Source organism: Camelus dromedarius, chromosome 6 (genome assembly GCF_036321535.1).
Source record: "Camelus dromedarius isolate mCamDro1 chromosome 6, mCamDro1.pat, whole genome shotgun sequence".
Lineage (NCBI taxonomy): Eukaryota > Metazoa > Chordata > Mammalia > Artiodactyla > Camelidae > Camelus > Camelus dromedarius.
In genome coordinates this window covers 15,602,635-15,624,944 of record NC_087441.1, presented here as the reverse complement: position 1 = coordinate 15,624,944, position 22,310 = coordinate 15,602,635, and the positions used below count along the sequence as shown (strand labels likewise).

The window sequence follows — 22,310 nt, the reverse complement described above, 5'->3', positions numbered from 1 at the left end:
TATTTCAAATATGTATAATGTTAGTGATATCACTCCTTCCTCTAAAACTGCCCATCGTTCTGCTTATGGGCCCAGGACCAGCCTGGACTTGGACCACACTTTGATGAGAACATCCACTTTAGCACCTATTTTGATTTAGAAATTTTTTCTACTTACGAAAAATTATCAGTGTGGTGATCTGTGCTCTATTTCCTAGGATAAATCTCATTTTCCTATAGTATATCCTAATGCTTTGTTTGCTTTTGGACAATTCTAACAGTTAATTTTCCTATTTTGCTGCTAAAGCTTATTTCAGTATATTATTTTTATCACAGGTGACTGGTTTATCTCTTTTTTTTTTCCAAAGGGGATATAGTTTATTTTTTTTAACTGTCAAATGAGTGTGTTATACTCTATGGCTTTATCTCTAAAATTTTTAAGCTCCCTACCTCTTCTTTATGACTTTATGAAACAAATGGGTCGCAATAAATTCCGTGTCCTAGTGGTGGTCTAATCACATCCAGAGAATTATTCACCATTAACTGTCAGTAGCCCTCAGTTAAATTGTCCTTTTTTTTCCTTCTGCAGTAAAATCGTTAGCAGTGTTAAGTAATGAAGTTTGGAAAACAATTCAGTTTTAAGAGGCGAGGATTCTTCTTTTAAAAAATACTTTAGTTTTTCCAGAAAATGTTTATCTCCACTGTCTCCTCCCACTGTACCCTAGCGTTTCCCAAATCCCCACATCTCTTCTTACACATCTATTTGTCTTTCTGGTGTGTGCCACGTTTGGGAGTCTCATTAAACCAGCATCTGTTCTGTTTTAGGAGAAACCCGAAGCCAGCCCCACGTCACTTCAGCTGCGGTCCCAGATCGAAGTAAGCACAGTGACTTTAATCATCTATTTTTGCTTCTGTCCTCTTTTTTTTTTTTTTTAATGGTATTATGTACAAATCAGATGAAGCCTGCTGTTCTGCCTGCACTGACGCTGTGAATCTTCTTTCCTAGGAGTCTCTTGGCTTCTGTAGCAGCGTGTCAACACCAGAAGTGGAAAGAAAGTAAGTTCCCCTCCTTCCGTTCAGGACCAGAATTTCTAAGCTGCCTTGTGAAATGGGTGATCATATTGTGTATGTACTGGATTTCAGTTACATTACATGTTGTGTGTGTTTGTACATAAATGTGGGTGGATGGGTGTGTTTTGTAATTCAATTGGTAATGCTGGAAGATTCTGCAAAGAGTTATTGATTTCATTGCTCATTGTGAGTGAACCTTAAATAAATATCTGGAAATGAGCACGGAGAAGGGGAAAGGCCAGCCAAGTCAACCCAAACGGGTTTTCTTCTTTTACATTGGTTTTTGATATAAGATGAAAGTCGTCAAGAAGCAAGTTACAAAAAAAAAAATACATTCCAGAATAAAACAATGATTACAAAACGCCTTCTGCGCTTTGCTTTGGTGGGTGACCTTAGAACAAGAATAAATGCTTGTGACAGAAGATGGCAGATGCCCACTAACCTTTCCTGTAAAAGGTAGTATTTTTGCTTCCCTGTCCTAACTTGGACTCTGTAATTTTTACTCTCATGGAAGATAATTCTATGTTATACCTTGTATTTCCAGTATTTCTTTTAGGCCATTTAAAAAAAAAAGCAAAAAATTTTTTTCCTATAATCTTTTCCTTTTCTACTTTATTCCACCATAATTATGCTAGAATGTTCTATCTATGATCTTATGAGGTAAAGAAATTTTGAGCAAGTCCACCTCTTTAAACAGACACTTCCTCTGGCCCAGAGCCACTTACACTGTTTCAGGCCAGGCGAGGCGTAGACGTGGCTTAGGGGTCAAGTATTTCTGGAATGAAAAGCACACGTTGGGCGAGCGCGTGTGCGCGCTTTACAGCACAGCTCTGCCTAATCCGTCCACGTGCGTGTGCGGCTGGCGCAGGCGCGGCTTCGGGAGGGAGGGCTGCCAGCCACAGCTCCGGTTCTCACTTTAAGAGGCTAAGCAGGTTTGGGTCAGGACTGAGGGACGTTGGGGGTGATGAGCAGAAGAAAACCAAAGCTGTTGCCCACTCCAGGTGGGAGGATAAATGTGCAGAGAGCACGAACTTCCTTGGTTCTAGTTGTCTGCATTCTCCCGGGAACTGTCGTGTGGAGGCTGAAATGGCCAAGAGGTTTGCGTTGACGTGGATTTTGAAACTGGAGGTCCGGTGGTGATGCTGACCCGAGCTGGGCACGAGCCCTTAGTGGAGGGGCTGTGGGCTCTCCTGACCTGGTTTGCTGCCTGTACGGCCTGATGCAGGCTGAGAACCCAGATCTCTCAGAGCCTCTGAGACTTTGAGGGAACAAGAAATGTTTGCCTTTCCTCCTAAGAGGAAGTGACTCACCAAATTGGTACTAATGTTGGTTAGGCTGGCATTTCTTCTTCTCCTCAGTTGTGGGTAGTCATTCTTTCCGTGTTTATATCCTACACTTAGTAAAATGTGGCATGACTCTTGTGGCCCAGAGAGAGCCTGACAGCCTCCTGAGGTTAGCAAACAATTTTGAACACACACAAACACACATGCACACACGCGCGCACGCACGCACACACACACACACACACACACACACTGCTGTTGATAAGCCCTAGACTCTGCCCTAGCCTCTCCATCTATAATACTGTCCTTTTGCTTCTGTTCTATTAAATGGTTTACTTAAATGTAGTTATTTCTAAATAATTTGAAAGTTTGAATCCATTTTGTCCTCCATTTCCCTTTTAATGGTTTTTGAAAACTATGACACTTTTTTTTTAATTTCAAAAAAAATTTTTTAAGTTTTTAACTTACAGAAGAATTACAAGACTTGTGTAATAAATTTCCATTTAAATTTCCATTTAACTTTCACGTAGACTCACCAGTTGGCATGCTCTTGCTCTTTTCTACACACACACTTATATAATATAATACCATTAATTTTTATTGTTATGGCTGCACAGTTGAGACGAAGTTGCAGACATCATGACCCTCACTCCTAAATGCTTCAGCAGATCTCTCTTAGGGACAAGGACATTCTCTTAGAGAACCACAATATAATTACCAAATAAGAAAACTTAGTAGTGGTTTTCTTAATATGCAGTTCATACTCAAGTTTCTCTAATTATCCCAATAATATTTATTTCATTTCATTTCATTTTTTAATTGAAGTATAGTCAGTTTAAAATGTGTCAATTTCTAGTGTACAGCATGTTTCAGTCATAATATACATACATATATTCCTTTTCATATTTTTTATTATAAGTTACTACAAGATATTGAATATAATTCCCTGTGCTATACAGTAGAAACTTATTAGTTATTTATTTTATATATAGTAGTTAGTATCTCGAACTCCCAATTTACCCTCCCCACCCTCTTCCCCAACCCTTAACCATAAGTTTGTTTTCTATGTCTGTGAGTCTGTTTCTGTTTTGTAAATAAGCTCATTTATGTCTTTCCAATATTTCTTAGTAGCTTTTTTCAGTCTAACACTTTACAAAATCCCTCATGGCATTAACATGTCATGTCTCTTGTTACATTTAATCTGACAGGCTTTCTTCCCTTTATTTGTGGGATCTTTTGAGAGCGTAGGCTAGTTTTCTTGTGAAATGTTTCTTAGTCTGGGTTTCTTTTTAAGATTAAGATAATGCAGTTCTGGTCTTGCAGTCTTCACAGTGCATTACATCATGATATGACTTTGTCTCATTATTGGGGATATTAATTCTCACCTTTGGGTTAAAGTGCTGTCTGTCAGGTTTCTTCTAAGAAGATATAGCTCCCCCTTGTAATTAATAAATATTCTGTGGGGAGATCATCTGAGACTATGTAAGTATCTGTTCCTCGTCAAACTTGTCCCTAATGGTTTTAGATTCCTTTAATGATGTTTGCCTGAATCAGTTTTTACTGTGATGGTTGCAAACAGTGATACTTATTCTGAAGTTGATGATTATTATGGATTTAAGTCTTCCAAAAAGATTTTTTTTTAAAGATGAGGTGTTACTCTGGGCACTCTAGGTCGGAGTATAATTTGAGTAGCTTTGATGCAGTGTTTACACTGAATTATTTGTACTTTTCTATTTGAAAATGCAAATATTTTGAAATGCAAAATCCTGCTATTTTTCAGATAAAAATGCTTGCTGGTAAGTTGGCAAGCCCTCGAGGCTGACCTGGCAAACCAGTTGGTTGTGTCTGGTTAGTGTCTCCAAAGTGTCTGCCAACCAAAATATCCTTCTGAGTCAGCAGTGTTGTTTTATGGGCAGAAGGGTTTCTTCTACTTTTTATTCAAAAGGCCAGAGAACTCAGTAAACAGAAGTGGACAAATCCTGCAGCAGCCCAGCCTTAGATGCAGAGGCATAGGTGGGAGCAGGTGATGTGGGAGCTGAGGGATTAGCCCCTGTGGCTCCTGCCTTCCAGTTCCACTGCCCACCCTCCCCAGCCCACCCCACTCCCACTGCCTCTAAAGTTGTCTCCTGGCCTCAGCACATCTCCCCTCCTTTCTCCCCCAGTTAAAACGTGTTCAAAGGAAGGTATCAGGCATTAATTATGATGCAAATGTCTGTTTTCTAAAAAACACATCACCTCTCCCAGTGATATTTTGCACTGAACAGGGTTTAAAGTTCCAGGCACATAGCTCTGGCCAGAAAAGACCCAGGAGGGGGGTTTTGTTGGGGAGACAAGCAGTGAGAAGTCTAATATACCTGACATCACAGCACCTGGACACCCTGACACGTGGGGCGGCTTGAGCTCTGTTTGGCCTCTAGATGTGCATGACCTGCATGATGGATGGATGGGAGGGGGGGAGAGAAGGGAGGATGGACCTGCTGGCTGCCCGCCCCCCACCCCCATTTGACCAAGTCCCCATTCGTCCTTATTTTCTTAAAGTCTGTGGTCCTTCTATATGCTTTTGCTGAAAATACAATAAAGAAGGCCAAAAGGAGCTTTTTCCTGAACCTCTTCCCGTTATAGCTGTTTACGTTGCCTGTTGATGAGACTGCACTTGTATTACACCAATCTTGGGTTTGTGCCAACTGGCTGAAAAGGTGAATATTAGGTAAAGTTTTTGTTACTTACCAGCTATTCTCTCCAGAATATCTCGAGCAAGGCTTTTTTATTGGGGAATATCTTTATAACTATCTATTCAGAATGAGTGTAGACAGGGAATGTGTGGCCCTCGACTCCAGCACTGGAAGAATGGAGCCATCAGCCACTGCAGCACCCATCTCTCCCCCACCAACCCCCGCCTCCCCAGGGGAGGGGGAATTCAGGATGGAGAACAGGAGGCATTCTGTGCTCTGTATACTGGCCCTAGGTAGTTAAGATGCATATCTAATGAATAATTTCAGTGAGCCCAGATTCTTGCATCTTCCCATACATAGAGAGCCACTAAAATCTTGATCTTGAGATGTCTGTTTTTTTTGTGATTAGTAGTGATCTTTTGACATTCAACTACATACATGGACCTCTGCCCCCGCCCCCACCCTCCCCCACCTTCCCCCATCCCTCCCCCACCCCACCCCCACCGCCCGTAGCAAAAAAAACCTCCTGTATATCCTGGCTCCTCCCTAATCTTCTAGAGGCTATCTCTCAGGCTGCAGTTCTCAGTAAGATCTCCAAATAAAACTTGACTTGCAACTTTAGGTTGTGTATTTTAATTCAGTCGACAGAATTTAGTTACAAATAACAGAAAACCTGACAAATAGTGGTGTCAACTAATACAAGATTCACCACATACATTCTTGTTCGTGGGTAGCTACAGGGCTGCGCCGTGGCTCAAACCTTCAGGAACTCAGACTGTCCTTTCCTCTCTCCCCTTTTCTTATCTTTTTTTTTCCCCTCCTAGTTTTAAAGGGCTGCTGCATCTACCAGGAGAGAAGGAGAAGCAGGGTAAAGGGATGAAGCTAAAAAGGCAAAAAGCCAAAGGCATGTCCTTTACAGAGCTTTCCTGGGAACCCTGTGCAACGCACTACTTTACCCCACTCATTGCTTCATGCAGCTGTTGTTCCCCCACGCACCAGCTGTGGGCACAGGGCACCGTTCTGGGTTCTGCTTCTCCCATCGACAAATGCAGAAACTGAGGCGAGGTTAGTAAGTTTCCCAAGGCTACACAGCTAATAAGTGACAGAACCCAGATTGGATCCCACTTAAGAATGCATGCTCCTAACCACTAAGGTCTAATTCCTGAGTACTTATCGCTGTATTGCTTATGCAAATAGAGAGGTGAGAGGCGAATTGAGTTCATTAGCATTATGTAAATAGCGGCAGTTAAAGCCTCCACTTCAGTGGTTCCCTTGGAAGTAGGAGCAAGTTTTATTCTTACATAAGCCGAGTCTCTTATTTATCTATGAAGACAGGAGGGTCCAAAGTAAATCTCAAAAATTCACCGTAGCCAATATTTATAAGCTCTTCCCTGCTAAGTCTTTTGCCAGAGTTGAAAATTCACTGATTTAGTTTCCGTTTCTTTCATTACCTGTGACTACACTTCAGCTATTTCAGTGAAAAGGTCCAAAAATATATAGTGGCGTGATGGAAGAGGAAGATAAATAAAAGGAGGGAGCAGTGTTCTGTGGTCGGTAAAATAGATAAAATATAGTTTATAAATGTTCAATGCGTGCATTTACTCCATTCGGGCTTTGCTTCACTCTCGGAATTGTTTCATCTGGCAAGCTGGTAACTCTCTTGAAGGTGTCAACTTTTCTTTTTTCCCCCTCAAAAATCTCTGTCTTGCCCGTCTCTTTCCTCTTGACTCCAGGGGAGAAGCCCTTGCAGGTGTTCGTGTGTCCCCGTTCCTCCATCTCCCTGCCTCTGTGTCTCACCTGCTGCCTACTCTCCGATTGCTTGCGTTGGGGTCTTGCCTTCCCCTTCCCCCTCTCCCTCATCATCTGTTCTCTGCCTGCCTGTCTGCCTCACCCCTTCATCTCCTCTCCAGGGTGAAGCCCCTGCAAGCTCTCAGACAGGCCACACTCTCCATGGCAGGCTGAGCCTCTAAGTGGCCTGTCCCCGACTCTCTCCCCACCCTCCCCACCCCCTTACCTGGGCAAGCTCCCTTCAACCTTAAAAACTCAGCCCTAGTCTTGCCTCTCCCAGAAGTCTTCCCTAATATGCAGAGTTGAGGTCACGTCCTGCTACCGAGCTGTGCAACCCTGGGCTCTCCTGCTGCTGTTGGCAGTTATAGGTGCACGTATGTAGCATGTGCGCGCGCGTGTGTGTGCACGCGCGCGCAGTCACCTCCCACGCTGAGCCCTGGACCTTTTACATAAAAGACTTTCAGTAATGTTGGATAAAAGTGGGTGAGTGAGTGCACCCTCATAAAAATGCTTACTACCCCATTCTCCCCAACCATCATTCCATTTCTCTTCTCCCCTAGTTGCTGAACTTTTCCCCTAAAGCTGGACTGCGCTCTTCCTTCCCTGCTGAGATGCTCTTTCCACGGTCCAAGGCCGCTCCCACTTGCAAATGGGTGTTGCATTTGGCACTGATTTTCCTTTTGGTCACGCTGCTCTCTCTGCCCTTAGTGTCCATGACTTTGTGGTTTCCAGTTTCTCCTCCGCACTTTATGCCCACTCTTGGCAGCTCCCTTTTTCCCACCCACACCCGATTCTAGTTGTTCCCCCCGGGGCTTTTATCCAGCCTGCAAACTCTCCCAAGATAAACCTGCCTGCAGCTTTGAACTGCTGTCTCTGGGCACCCACGTCAAATCTCTGTCTCTCCCTTGGCCCGACTCCCTGTTCTGCTGACCTGCCTGTTGCAGCCTCTTACTGGATGTCTGCTTGTTGAGATTCCAGTTACCCCAAGGTGCACATTCTTATGGTAGAACTTATCACCCCTCCTTTATCCTTCCTTCTCACTCTGACACCTTGCTCTTTGTCCATACGTTCCCCTTTTTTTCCCTGGGGACCACATTCTGAACTTCATGCAGCCATTACATCATCATTCCTGCTTTTCTTCCATGATTCCGAAACCTAACTGCCAAATCCTGTTGCTTCCTGCATCTATAACTTTCCCTTGTTCCTCTTTTTCACCTTCTCTACTCCAAGTGAAATTCTTTTTTTTTTTTGAGGTAGGAAGAATTAGGTATCTTTATGTATTTTTTAATTAACTTTTTACTTTATTTTTTAGTGGAGGTACTGGGGATTAAACCCAGGACCTTGTACATGCTAAGCCCTCACGCCACCACTGAGCTATGCCCTCCCCCTCCAAGTGAGACTCCTAATGTTCTTCTCATGAACTGGAAAAGAGCATTCAGGAAAGTATAATTAGGTCCCATCACACTGAGAGGGTGCTGAGATCCCCTCAGGGGCACCTAAAAATTAGGGATCTCTGTAAGTTTTCACCTTGGCAATCAAAATTCCCCCAACAGGACCCCAGCCCATCCTTATTGCTGCATCTCCCCGTCTCCCAGTCGCATGACCCAGCTCCAGGCTGCTGGGTTGCTTCTGTTTCCAAATGCCTCCTGGGTTGTCTGGAGTTCCTGCCTTGAAAGCATTTCCTTCTTGAGTCCCGTTTTAAGGACTGCTTCTCCTTGAAAGCTTCCTCGATCCCGTCGCTGGCTGAATTCTTTCCACCTTTTGGAATTCAGTAACATTTTGCATGGATTTGATGTCTCTCAACTCACTGTTGCATGTACCACTGCCATTGTCAACATTGTAACACTGCTTCTTGGGTTACGTCTGTGTATTGCACACTGGTTCTAATCACTTTCCTTGTACTTTATCATTTAATTTTTCATGAACTCATTGAGGCATGTACTTCTTTGGAGGGTAATTACCTTGCCTGAAGCAAGAGACGAAAATCCTAGTCGAGTCAAAGTGCCATTACCGCCTTGGGGTTATGATACCTGTCCTGATACTGGATTCTCTGGGTTGAAATCCAGGCTCTTTCTTGTCTGGGTTACCTTCAAGAACTCTGCGACCCTTGGCTGGTTATTTAACCTTTGTACCTACAGGCTGCACAGCTTAAAAATGAGGATAATCATCGCAGTGCTCAAATCAGTGAGCCAACAAGCAGCCAGCGAGTGCTCAAGAATCCTGCCTGTCATCACTGTCTGTTCCGTCTGGCCCAAGGTCATGCCCTTGCCCGGTTCTCTGGGCCCTCATGTTCCTTTCTACTCCCTCCGGCCCAGCGTGATCCAGGACTGCTTGAGGCCATGAGCTTGCTCTCTTCCTCTTGTTGGATTTCCTTCAGTACCCAGATCAGTGGTTTGTATAGAGCAAGTGCTCATTAGGTACTTGCCCCAAATTCATTGAATGCCCCCAGTTCTATGAAATAAGATTAGAACTGGACTATCCCCAGGACTAGAATTACAGAAGACCTGCTTTGGTCTCACCTGTTACCTAAGCATCTGCGAGTATTTCCCTAAAATGACAGCAGGGTAATATGAAGTGATTATTTTCCTTCTGCTTGTGAATATTAGCATGAAAAAGATACCTGTTACAAACATTTTACAAAACATGTAGTGGAGAGAACAGTAGCTTCCGCAAACCCCTATCTCTTCGTAAGAGCTGCCTCTCGCGAGTCCATTCTGCAGTCTTGTCCAAGTCTTCTCTGATTTTCCTTCCTCTATTAAACGGAAACGACAGATCATGTCACATCTCCAGATAAAGGCACGATTTTGAGAAGCACACACAGAGTATTACGGTTGTTTTAAAAAATCCTTGAAACTCTTTGAACCTGCAGTTTTGTTGGGAAAGTACACTTATTTTATTCTTGGCAACAGCATTACTGAGATATAGTTCGTGTACCATACCACTCACCAGTCGAAAGTATACCTTCAGTGGGTTTAGCATATATGTTCACAGAGTTTTGCTACCATCCCCACCATCAATTTTGGAATATTTTTGTCAATTCAAAAAGAAATCCTGTGACTTTTAGCTGTTGCCTCCAAATTTCCCCATTTTCCTGTCCCCTAAACAGCCACTAATCAACTTCTTGTCTCTATGGATTTGCCTGTTCTTGACATTTTGTGGAAATGGGGTCATGTGTGTTTTAAGTGACTAGCTCATTTCACTTAGCTAGTGTTTTCAAGGTTTACTCACAGTCATCCCTTTTTGTTGTTTTATCTGTTCATCGACTGATGGACAGTTAGGGTTGTTCTGACTTTTTGACGATTACGAATAATGCTGCTCTGAACATTTGTATACAGGCTTTTGTGTGGTCATTTCTTTGTTTTTTCAATTGGCTTTACTGAAATACAGTGCACATGCCATACTAGTCACCCATTTAGAGTGTTCAGTCCCAAGGTGTTCAGTATATTCAGTTATGTGTCACCACCTCCATGTCAATTTAGAACATTCACCACCTCAAAAAGAAACGCTGTACTCTTTAGCAGTCGCCGTTCTGTCTCCCGATGACCCCCAGCCACAAGTGACCACCAGTCTACTTTCTGCCTGTATAGATTTGCCTATTCTGGACATTTCATATAAATAGAAGGAAAGTGCATATTGGAAAGAAAATGTGTTTATTATAGTTCTATTAAGAAGAGAACTTTGAATCCAATTCTTGGTAACTCTGTGCCCAACCTCCTTGAAATGTGTAAGGAATTTCAGTAAGTTCTCTCCTAAGTGGGACCTCCTTCCTGTTCTTCAGCCAGCTTGTTCCCTGGGGACTGGGCTTGAGGAGAGGGGCTCAGGCTTCCTCCATTTGTGAAGGACCCCTGAGGATGGGGCCCGAGGTCTGTGGTCCCGTGGACCCCTGTGTAACTAGCTGGGGCTGCCTTTCTCATTGGTAAAATCGAGCGCTAGAAACCCGCCTGCAGTGCGATTGTTAATCCTCCTTCAGAACAGATCAGATACAGTGAGAACTGCTGATGAGGTCTGTGAGTTTGCTGGGAAACCCAGGTCAAGCCATGTACCCTGGAGCTGAGGCTAAGGCACCCTGTTTCCACATCCTGTTTGTGGCAGGGCTGTGGGGCGGGGAGGGGAGCGCAGGGTTTTCCCGTGGGGAGACGCGCATCATGTGAGGCATGAGAAAGCCTTGGGGAGGCAGGTCCTTCAGAGCAGCTCCCTAGTCAGTTCTGCCTGGTTCAGGTGGATGTGTCCTTGCCGTGTGCTCACTGCCCCCCCGGGAAAGGGAGGAGGGCCCTCTTGGCCTGTTAGAGCAGCACCATGAAGAGAACCAGAGGAGACTTGGGCCATCACTGGTCCTTCGCGCTCACTTGGGGGAAGTATAGGCAGACGGCAAGCTTAGGTTTCAGAAAATGGATAGGCTGTACCACGAGCCAGGCATCAGTGTATGTATTATGTATTCTTTTGCCTTAATCAGTTTACCAGTAACCATCTGCCAAGGCTGTGGGCATGAGGGCAGGGTCCTTGTTCAGGGGACTGGGCTTCCAGTGTGCTCCCAGTCTGTCTGATCGGCAGCCCTCCAGGCCTCAGCTCTCAGTGACACAGTGATGAGTTTGAGTCAGGGGGTCCCCATGTTCCTTCTAGCCTGGACCATCTCTCATTTTCTGACCCAGTCCAAAGCATGCCCCGCACTGGCCAATTTTGCCCCAACTATCTGCATATGCTGTCGGTGGTGTTGGCTTTGATGTTGGACAGAACTTGAGCCTGAATTTAAGCTCTGCTAGTGTGGGATTTAAATTCTCTAAGCCTCAGGTTCCTAAACGGTAAAACGTGTTTGGTAAAAAGCTCTTTCCAAGGGTGGTTGTGTGAAGTACCCAGTGTGGCGCCTGCACAGGGCAGTGTGTTCTCTCCCCACCCCCATCAGGTAGGGCGCTGCCTGTGCGGCGGGACTGTGAGCTTGGTTCCCATCTTCGGTCTCGTTAGATGGTACCAGACACACAGCTCGTCAGTGAGCACGACCACTTGCCATGTGCTGTTCCCACGTGAGCTTTCCTTTCCTTTCAATGCCCCAAAGACACGGCCGGAGGGAGCTGGGAGACAACAACCAATCTCATGGAGCCCAAGTTGTCACAGCATGTGGAAATATGTGTTTGTGCGGGCGGATCTGTCTGCACACATGTGTGCTCCATCGCACAGCATATTTGAGGGGCTCAACATTCCAGAACGCAGGGGCTCAAATAAGAGCAGCTGTGCCAGAATTCTCCACCTCAGCTGTTCCCCTCTGAAAACTCGATGGCCCTTAACTCAGTGTGAGTGAGGCCCCAGCTTACCCACCCCAGCTTGAGTCCAAGTGCCTGGGACGCATCCCAGTGCGATTGCTGGAGGCTGGAGACAGGCGCGGATGCCAGGAGATATTTAGTCTATGAAGGTGGATTGTGTCTCCTGCAGGAGAGGTGAACAGAACACTGGGCCAGGGAGGAGGGTGGCTCTCAGGAAATAAATCACATTCCTATACTGGCAGGAGTAAGGGAAGACCCATACCTACAACGCAGAGGGATTGGGGAAGGGGGGACGGTCCACCTCTACAGGATGGGGTAGGGCGGAGAACTGCATAAATTTCATGTCAGTTGAGGTTCTGTTGGGAGCAGACATTAAGATAACCTTGTTATAGCATTTTCACCTCTTGTGTCTGTGAGGGTTGGTTCCATGCCCAGATGAGGCTGCTGCTTCTGTGTCCAATGATGTGGCGTTTGAGGCAAAAAAGATGCGGGAAAGTGGAGAAAAAGGGCAAACTGCCACCTACCGGATGGTCTGAAACCCATGTCATGTTCACCACCGCCAAGCAAGCATCCAACATCGGGGACCTGCAGGAGGGGCTGGTGCCCAGGATCGGAGACCCCGAGGAGGAGGAGACTGGGCAGGAATGCAAGTACTGCGGCCCAGCTGCTGCTCCATGCCACGTGATGACCTCTAGGGGACACGCGACGACATGTGTCAGGCTCAGTGGGGCCTCCTGCCCTGCACTGACCTTGAAGCACAGAAAGCAAACAGCTCCTGTGCCACTCCCGCTTTCCGCACCTCCTGTGAGACCCGTCACGTGGCCCGGGCGGACCCAGGTGTGCGGGGAAGGGAATCGGGGGAACCTCGGCCGAGCTAAGCTGATGGAAGGCAAACCCACCACAGCCTCCTGAGTCCAGGCTCCCCCTGGCCCCCAACCTTGTCTGAACACTTTGTCCAAAAACGACCTCACAGTCAGAGTAACACTTGAAGAATCCTGGTAGCTTATGTTATCTTGTTGTTTTCTGTATTCTTTTCTGAACATCTGCCTGGCAGTACTGCTTGCTCTGTTTTGGAGGTGCTGGAGCAGAAGGGTACCAGGAGGGCACAGAGAAGGAAGGACGGGGAGGGTTTCCCACTTTCTCCCAGATTGAACCCAAGGTTCTGAGCACCGCCACACAGCTGAGTTAGTGGAGAGGTTGATGAAGACCGACCCTCAGGCCCCGCCCAGGCCGGGTCTGAATTGGATTCTCCAGATGTGGAGCTCTGGGGCCTTAAACAAGTTTCCCACGAGGTTCTTAGCTGCCAGCATGGTTCTGTGAATCTCTGCCAGAACCTTATTCTTGCTGGTCAAATTGAGGGTCTCTGCTTCTGCTCCACGCCCCAGTCACCAGTGTGGATCTGGGAGCTGGTCAGATGATGCTGGGAGAGGTCATTTGTCATTCGGGTATCCCGGGCTGTGCTGCCTGGCGCCCAGATCATCTCCATCAGGTGCAGGTGTGTCACTTCAGATAAAGCCACAGCGTCAGGAGGAGGAAGGATGTGAAGCCATTGGGAGCAGAGTGAGACCAGCCAGCAGAATTAAAACGTGCAGGGAGTATTTGAGCTGTACAAATGTGGAGCCACATGGGGTGACAGAGGAGGCGTGTGGGGATTTGAAAATGAGACCTGAGAGGTGACAGATGTTAACTAGACATATTGGGGTGATGATTTCACCATATATACAAATATCGTATCCCTGTGTTGTACACCTGAAACTTAATGCAAGGTTATATGTCATTTTTGCCTCCATTTCCAAAGAGAGATCTAAGATAGGAAAGCTTGAGTTCCCATTTTCATAGGATTTATAACATCCAAGGATGTTGTAAGGAATTAAGAGTAGGTGGAATAAGAAAGAAAGACTGTGGCTATGATCACCTTGGAAAGGACCCCATGCCTGTCAGGAGACGCAGGGCAGGCAGGCGGCCCCCACAGCCCTGTCCTGGTGGGTGGCTCCTTTCTGTGCCTCCAGCTTGTGGTCAGCGAGCCCAGAAAGGGCCCTCCATGCCCACAGCTCCTCTAGGGCTGGCAGCTTCCCCGACTCCCCTGCTCCTCTCAGAGCAGCTGACTGAAGAAAGGCTGGCAGCCCAAGACCCCACGTCCGTCCCTGGGTTCCTCTGTGGCCAGTGTGGCTTGGGTTATGGTGAATGGGCACCGCTGTTTGTTTCTACTGAGAAAGTTCTGACCCGCTTCCGGAGCCATCGCCATGGAAACAGAGCGAGGCAGTCACTGAAAGGAGCCTCTTTTCCTCCCATCTCCCCTCTCCCTTCCGCCATCCTGAGGCTCTGGCTTGTAGGGGCCAGCTCTTTGCAGCCTGGCTTTCCCCTCAGTCCATGCAAATTTGATCAGAATACCAAATTCCCTTACTGTGCCAGCCACTGCTGGGATAAATTGCCCTGTGTGCACCCTGTACCAGTCCGAGTGGCACCCTTTCTTGAGCGGGGCCTGCATCACGCACACCGGTAACCAAATGGCCTTCCAGAGATGCTTCCCTGCTGATCCAGCCAGCCTCAAACCTCAGACACATTTCCTTGCAGAAAAGCCCTTCTTGGACTACATATTTATTACACATATGCAGTAAATTTTAAAGGGGAAATAAAGAGAAGGAAGGAATAATTTTGCTATACTTACAGAATAAATAGTAGCCATTAAAAATATAAACAAAGCTACTTAGGTCCCCCCCCCCCCCATTTTATATAAACTTGCTTTTGTGGTGAAAATAATGTGCTTAAAATCCTGTTTTTTATTTTGGTTTGGGCAATAATTTAATAATTCTGAAGATATTAAGACCGAAATAAAATTTAAAATTCACATCGAGGCCATAAAAGGAAGGCATTTGTTTTTACTGGTTACACCAACACCAGAAAGAACAGAAGGAGTTCAAGCCTTTCCCCCCTCTTTTTTTTAAACACCTTAATTTGTATGCCTCTTGAGGAAACATCAAAAGTCAGAGCTTGACCCGGGGCTGCAGACTCCATGCCCAAATCACAAACAAATTGCACTTTCAGTGCCAGTAATTAGAGAAAATGCACAAGGTTTTGGCTTCAGGCTCACAGTATTGTGAATGTGGATTTTAGTGGGAAGAACACTGGGTCTCTGAAACTTACTTACAACTGGATGAGTCACTTCCACAAACACTCCAGGCTCAGTCTCTCCATCTGTATAATGGAGCTGGTTCTTTTCAGGGTCTCTGTGAGCCTAATTTGAAGATATATGTCTATCTGTCTGTCTCATCTGTGTGCTTGGTAAATCCAGACCAGTGCTTTATAGATGTTGGTCATTTTAACTTCTTAACCACCAGACCTGTTAGGATTATATTGAATTGCAGGTCACCGAAAGCTGACTGCAGTGCTGAGGCAAACGGGGGCATATTTTTTTCCTGTAGCAAGGAGTCTGGAGGTGGGTATTCCGAGGCTGGTACAGCTGCCCAAGGGATTATTTCGCCTGCTCCTGTCCTTACTGTGTGACTTTGGAGGATGACTGTTTGCCGTCCCAGGTTGGGTTTTCCCTGCCTGCAGCCCACGTCCATGGGCGTGGTGAGCTCTGCACTTCTGCACTTTGTTTAGTCCTGGCCTGAGTAAAGCTGTGGCCCAGACACAACCAGGCCATGGGTATCCACTGTGAAGAGATGGCCTTTGGCCGCTCTCCAAGCAAGAAACTCTTAAACTTCTGCCCGTGTCCTGCATCATTCACTTTGGGTACAGGCCACCAGTTGGTGAATGAAAGGATGCAATTCTCTTTCAGTGCACCTTTGTGAAGGCTTTTCAGACTCAGCAGGGGTAGAGCCCTGCCCTTGGCCTGGGGAGCTTGTTGTCACCTCCATGGTGCCAGAGGGCCTCCCTTTCCGTGTTGAGAAACTGAGGTGTATTCTGAGAGGGACTCGGGGGGACTTGACTCTGCAGGGAGAGAAGAGGCCAGGAGTCATGATCACTGGCTTCTCGATGGTGCTTATCATCTGCAGGGATGTTCTAAATACCGTGCAAGTCAGAGTTCATGGAAACCTCTAGAAAACCTGTGGGATTGGTAATATTGTTGTCTCCATTTTGCATAACCTGACACTGGGACTCCGTGGGACTAAGTGACTCGTCCAAAGTTACTGATTAGTAAATGGTAGAACTGGTCTTTGAACACTGGGAGTTGGACCTCAGAACCCACACTGTGAGCCACTGGGCGGTTTCCTGGGTGGTGGCCTCATGAACATTAAACATAATGCCGTTCATGTCTAGATAGCAGTTAGCTGCCCGTATGTCTCCACGTGGACCTCATGTTCAGTCATTAGTGTGTGTGTGTTTTTTTAAACTCTGAGAAAAACATGGATTCCTTTTAAAAGTGCAGTTGAGAAGTAGATGAGGGATCACTGTGTTCTAACTATGTGGGGACAGATTAGTATTTTTTAAACAATGGCTTGCTTCTTGCTTCGCAGCGGAAAAGACCATGTTTAAATACCTAGAACTTCCACATAATATAAAATAATCAGCAGGGGATCGGAGGATAACAAAAACAACTGTTGTTAGAAGTTAAGTTGCACACCTAGATTGTAGGTGTATTTTTCTGAATTTTTCTGAATTTTCTCTATTTTTCTGAATCAGATGCTCCTTTTGAGACATCTTGTAAAGAAGGAATAGGCTCACCTAAAGTGATGCTGATGGAGATTTTCAAACCAAAGATATTCTAAAGAAGGGGATAGGGTAGGAAAACACTGAGAAGACCAAAACTCATGGCTGGAAATTTCAAGCTTTTAAAATGTCCTTTTAGTACTCGATTTGAGTGGTAAGAGCGCCTCTTCAAATTGGAATTAAAGATTGGGGGTGGAATTCTTGTTTTGAGACAATATCCACACTTAATAAACCTGGCAACCCTGCCATTTCTTTTGGAGAGTTGATATTACATGATTGATGGGCACAAACTATTATTTCCCACGCTATGCCTCCGTATTCAGATCCACTCAACAGCAACAAATTATTTCATCCACACTGTGCTAAATGCAATGAGCTAAATTGATACAGTTCTTACTGCCTAAGGAAGGCAGTAGGATGGAAGCAGATGTGAATTATGTTATGCTGGAAAAAATGGGTAAAGTGCTATTGACATTTTGTTTGATTGTCATTGTGGTTTTTTATTTTTTTAATTCTGAGAAAAATATGAATTGCTTGTAAAAAGTGAGACTGAGAAGAGGAAGAGGAATTACTATGTCCAGCCACATTATTTGGGGGAAGTTCATGTAAGACAAATAAAAAGAGGAACCTTCGTGATTCAGAAACTGCTGGAGTCTAGCATAGGAGATGGGTAGCAGCGGTGGTTGCTGGAATGAGGGTGGTGTAATCCTGTGCAGAAACCAAGAAGGTTCATCTCTTTGGGGCCACTCCAGGGAATAGTTATAAGAGGTCACGTTTATTCGGAGCTCACCAAATGCCAGGCACCGCCCTAAGCTCTTTACATTCTCTGTCTCCTGTGATTCTCCTAACAACCCACCAGGGTAGGTACATTTTACCATCACAGTGTTTTACTTCGCATATAAAGGGATTTAGATTTGTGGCAGAGCGGTCACGGGTGTGCCTGACTTCTGAGCAGGTGAGCGCTGAGCCTCCGCTGTGTCAACCGTGGCCTTGGATTTCGTTCTTCAGACGCCTGCCTTGATCACTTAGAAAGGTGACCTTGCAACAGAAAGCCAGAAAGAACAGGCCAGAAATAGACTGAAATGAAAGAAAAAGGCTGTATGGGGGGAGTGTGTTCACCCGGCTGACATAACGTCACCAACATTGCCATTGATACTAAATATTCAGGGAGTTCTAACAACATGCCAGCCTTCTGGCAACAGAATTACCCTCCATCCCACCCAGTGAGCTCGCCAGCTAAATTCTATCATGTGTATGAATTACAACAGCTATTGTTTGGGAAGGGCCCCATCTAGGGTAAAGCAAGAGATCACGGAGGGCACAGAACTGAAGGAGGCTCTCCGTCCCTGTGTCTGCCCAACGCTGAGTGATCACCCCAACGCTGGGGACCCTTCGTGTCTGCTGTCTCCCCCTAATCCTCCTCGCCCCGTGGCTGGGGAGGAGCAGACCCTTAAATTTTCATGGCAGACAGTGGAGAGTGTGAACTGAATTTTGTTTCATATTTATTTCTATCAAATAGAAGAGATTTGATATTGTTTTCGTATTTATTTCTGTCAAATAGAGGATCAAATGCTCCTACATGAAAAATGTCTTTGATATCCAAAGGGTACTAAGAAATGTCAAATGAAGGAATTAACTATTTTACACAAAATGATTTGTCACTAGTGCAAAACTGTGAATGTGAGTAGTTGGTTACATTCAGGTGAGGCATAAAGCAGAAGCAGACGTTAACCACTAAAAAGCCCCTCAACCCTCTTACTTTCTTCTGCCTCCCACTGTGCACACACAGTTCAGGAGCACAGATGCCACAGTCCTTTTCCTGCACCTTGGGGAACATTGCTGCTGGCTTTGGAGACTGCCTTGGCGGGCCCAAGATGCTGCAGGAAAGGGCCCCAGACAGAAAAATCACCGATTCAAAATTCAGCAGGAAATAAACTAATGGAAACGTGTATTTCCGGAGACTCAAGATAAAGGAACCTTAAAAATCCCCTAAGTATTGGTTTTCCAGTAACATGTAACACATGGTCTGTTCTTAGAAATTAGGTTAGAACAGTCTTTCTTATTTTTTTTTGTTTGCTTATAATGAAGTTTCTGGACAGCCATCAAAACCAAAACATAAAGTCTCTTTTAGGAATTCCTTTCTGTGTGGGCATTCATTCTACATTTCTAGGGTGCCAGCCTAAGTATGTAACCATACGATAGAGCTGTGTGCCTGGAGGTACCTTAGGCTATTTGTGTATAAATAGACAGAAGAAGAAAAGTGGGTTTGAGCCAAATGATGTGGCCTCCTTTCCTCTGACAAGCAGACAAGAGGATCGGGCAGTAGTAACACAACCAAATCCTGAAAAGTGTTTTTGAAATACTTAGTTCTGATAAACCCACAGGCCATGTTCACATTTGGGGTTGAAACATGCTCCCTCCTCACAAATTCTTTTTGGGAATTTACCCAAGAACCATGCCAGTGTATAATGTACTGTGAATTTGTTATGTAAATGAGAACAATACGTTCAGTGAAGTGGATGAAGCTTTGGACTCAGACACCCAGCTTTGAAACCCGGCTATGTCCCTGCCCAGCTCTGTGTCCTTAGGCAAGGTGGGATTCTAGACACAAATGTACAGAATTTCATTTTGACCTTTGTTAGTTTCTCTTTCTCTCCAGTTTTTGGAGGATCTCTGCTGTGAAGCTGTAGATTCAGTGAAAAAAATAGAGCAACCTGGAATTTACCCTGTATGGTGTTTGAGGCAGCAGTATAATTTGTGTAAAATTGATTTTAGTATTATTCTAGCCAGAAAAGGTAAAAAGCCTACTTTCCTGGTTTTCCTTCAACCCACTGACACCCCCCCCCCCCCGAAGTCTCATTGCTGCTTCATCTTTTTTCTCGGACTCCCCAAAATTGGATTGCTCTTGAGCTCAGTCCGAGCTTCTCTTTACTGTGTTCAGTTGGTCCCCTGGCTTTAAATATGCAAGTGTCTGCTACATTCTTAACTCCAGCCCTCAACGCGTCCCTTGACCTCAGACTCACATATCCGACCATCTCCCTGATATCTCCACAGGGATGCTCAATAAGAACCTCAAACTGGACATGGCTACGGTAGACGTGCCTCCTCCTCTGCTCTTTCCCTACCCAGGCTTCCCCAGTGGGAGGCGCGAATGTCATGCCAGCTCATCATTGAGGTGTCTGCTCACCTGTCACCTCGTCAGAGAGACTGTCTTTGTCCATCGCTTCTAGAATTCTCCCCATTTTTTGTTTGCACCCCCACCCTAGTCCAAGAGAATAGGGATCTTCCCGTTTTTTGTTTACTGCTGTGATCTCCGTGCCTCAGAGGATGTCAGACTCATAATGAGAGCCGAATAAATATTTATTGAGTGAAAGACAGAGTGAATAAATGAATGAGTGAAAACGAAGGAAGGAAGCAATTTAACAAAGAATTTTCTGGGGTGTAGGATGAAAGGAATTGGTTACGTTCTGAGGATGCGGTCCCTTCAATTGGTTTTTTGATCTAATTCTTACATTCTGTAATGAATTTTCTTAAGTGAATTTGGCCTTCAGAGAGGGTTAGAGTAGTTTTAGGGATCTTGAGGAAAAATGTTTACACTTAAGCAGTTTTGGGGTCAAATGGTAGTAGTTATCGATGAAAAGGTACTTACTGAGATTGAGTTCAGAGACCTTAAATACAAAACTTGATGATCATTAAATACTTAGATTTTCAAAGTGCAACGGAATATTAACTATTGCTGCCTAGCTGTCGAAAGCTGTGCAGAAGTCCCCAAACCCTGTTGACAATGAAAGTGATGGATGGAAATGGGCCCTTTTCAGGCCTGTGGTGTCTGGCTGGGAGGATGTGTTACGCGGAGGCCTCTTTGGATCTGACTTCTGAGCGTTAATTTCTTCCACCAGGAGATCACTAAATGACCCCTTCCACCTGCTGCCACCTGAATTTGGACTTTGGTTACATCATTGATTTTTGCTCCTGTTGGATGAATTTTATAATCAGTCTCAAGGAGAAAGGAAATGGCATTTTGCATCACTGTTTGCAGGGACAATTCACTGCATCCAAATTAAACTTCATGCAGCGCCATTTCTCCACTTTGTAAATTGATGAGTTGGGGAGCCTCATGCTTACGAAACATTGGCTTGCTGTCTTTGGCTGGTATCTAGATTGTGTGAACTTGGGAAATTTTGAAAAGAAAATCCTCACTAGCCGCAGCCTGATGAATAAAGAAGCTACAGTGCCACCTGCTGGCCTTCGGGGGAAATGCAAGTGATGACTAAGAAGCGCCTCTTATGCAACAAATACAGCATACATATTCAAAATGTGTGATAATTTGAAGAAAGTAGATAAGAAAAATGAGAAAGTGTAAGCCAGCATTTTATAGAGGAAAATACAGTTATATTTGTGATAACCATGTGATGGTGAGAACATAACTTCTGTAGTGTGGGTTTTGCAGTGTTTTTACTGTGTTGGATATTCCCATTTGGCAGAACAAGTAAAAAATGGGTTGAAAAAATAGAAGTGAGCCTTTGAATTTTGCAAGAGTCATACTGAGACAACCTTAGATACACTTTATGCAGATAGGGGGAGTCAGGGGTATTTTGGAAGGCAGCTGGGCTAGTGATACCTCAGTATAGGTCCTTGCTGGCATCTAACCAGCCCTGGAACCTTGTGCCACTTCTGTAATTTCCAGAGGCTCTGGTTTCCTGTAAAATTGGGATTGGATTAAATGATGGGTAAAACTCCTTACAACTCGATAAGGTGTATTATTCTAAATCAGCAAAGGACCGAAGAAAAGTAGTGTTTCTTTAGACCATTTTCCCATGAAAATATTTCGTTTAGAAAAAGTAGAAGACGCATACATATTTTCAGTTTATGACATAGTTCGGTAGTTTGTCAAGAGCTAGGGATATTTGATGTATTTGATTCTGAGCAATTAGGTCAAGACTTTCCTAGTCCTTTGAGTGAGTATAAAAATAGAGGTGCCGCGTGCCCTGGTGTACGAGGTCACCTATGGGAAACGTGCTGCCGGGGCTGGTAGATCGCGGCCACCAGAGGTGCGGTAGGCTGATACGTATTACTAGGACTGAGCCACAACTAGGGCAGAGTAAAATTTAAGAATCCAAAACTTCGTGTAAATATTATTTTGGAAAGACTTCCTGCCTTAATCCCCAGCCGGCCAGCCAGCTCTCTGCGCTCCGCTGCCGCGGCCTCCCTCCTGTTGCCGTGGCCCAGTGCCTTCCTTGCCTGTGTTGCTGCTCCTTCTCTTCATCCTCCTCCTTCTTCCTGAACCTCTTCCCTCCCCCTCTCCCCCTTCTCCTTCTGCTGTTGCTTTCCTTTCTTGGCATGTCCTTTATTCACGTTTGTCACCCTCTCTCAATTGTGAGCCCCATTTCGTCATGGTCCTCCACGTACCTTACTTACGAAAAACATTCGGCACATTTTTGCTGAACGAATTAAACTCTGCAATGGCTATTTCATAGAAGCCTTTTAGTAAGTATGTGTTTAGGTGTTTTCATTTTCTGTGTGGCTAGGAGGCAGGAGAGCGCATCCTAGAAGTTAAATCCTGGCACAGCCTGCCATGTTCACAGCATCCTGCGTGGTGAGGGGAAACAC

The 22,310-nt window shown here is 45.2% G+C and overlaps 1 protein-coding gene across 3 annotated transcripts in view; it reads left to right on the top strand.

Moving 5' to 3' along the window:
- The window catches only part of SASH1 (SAM and SH3 domain containing 1), a 217,236-nt gene that overhangs the window by 123,497 nt on the left and 71,429 nt on the right, over positions 1 to 22,310 (top strand). For all 3 annotated transcript variants that reach the window (XM_064486597.1, XM_064486596.1, XM_031456509.2), the window contains exons 3-4: positions 804 to 854; positions 985 to 1,034. In XM_064486597.1, coding sequence (XP_064342667.1) covers positions 804 to 854; positions 985 to 1,034 — 101 coding nt within the window. The remainder of the gene's footprint in view (positions 1 to 803; positions 855 to 984; positions 1,035 to 22,310) is intronic.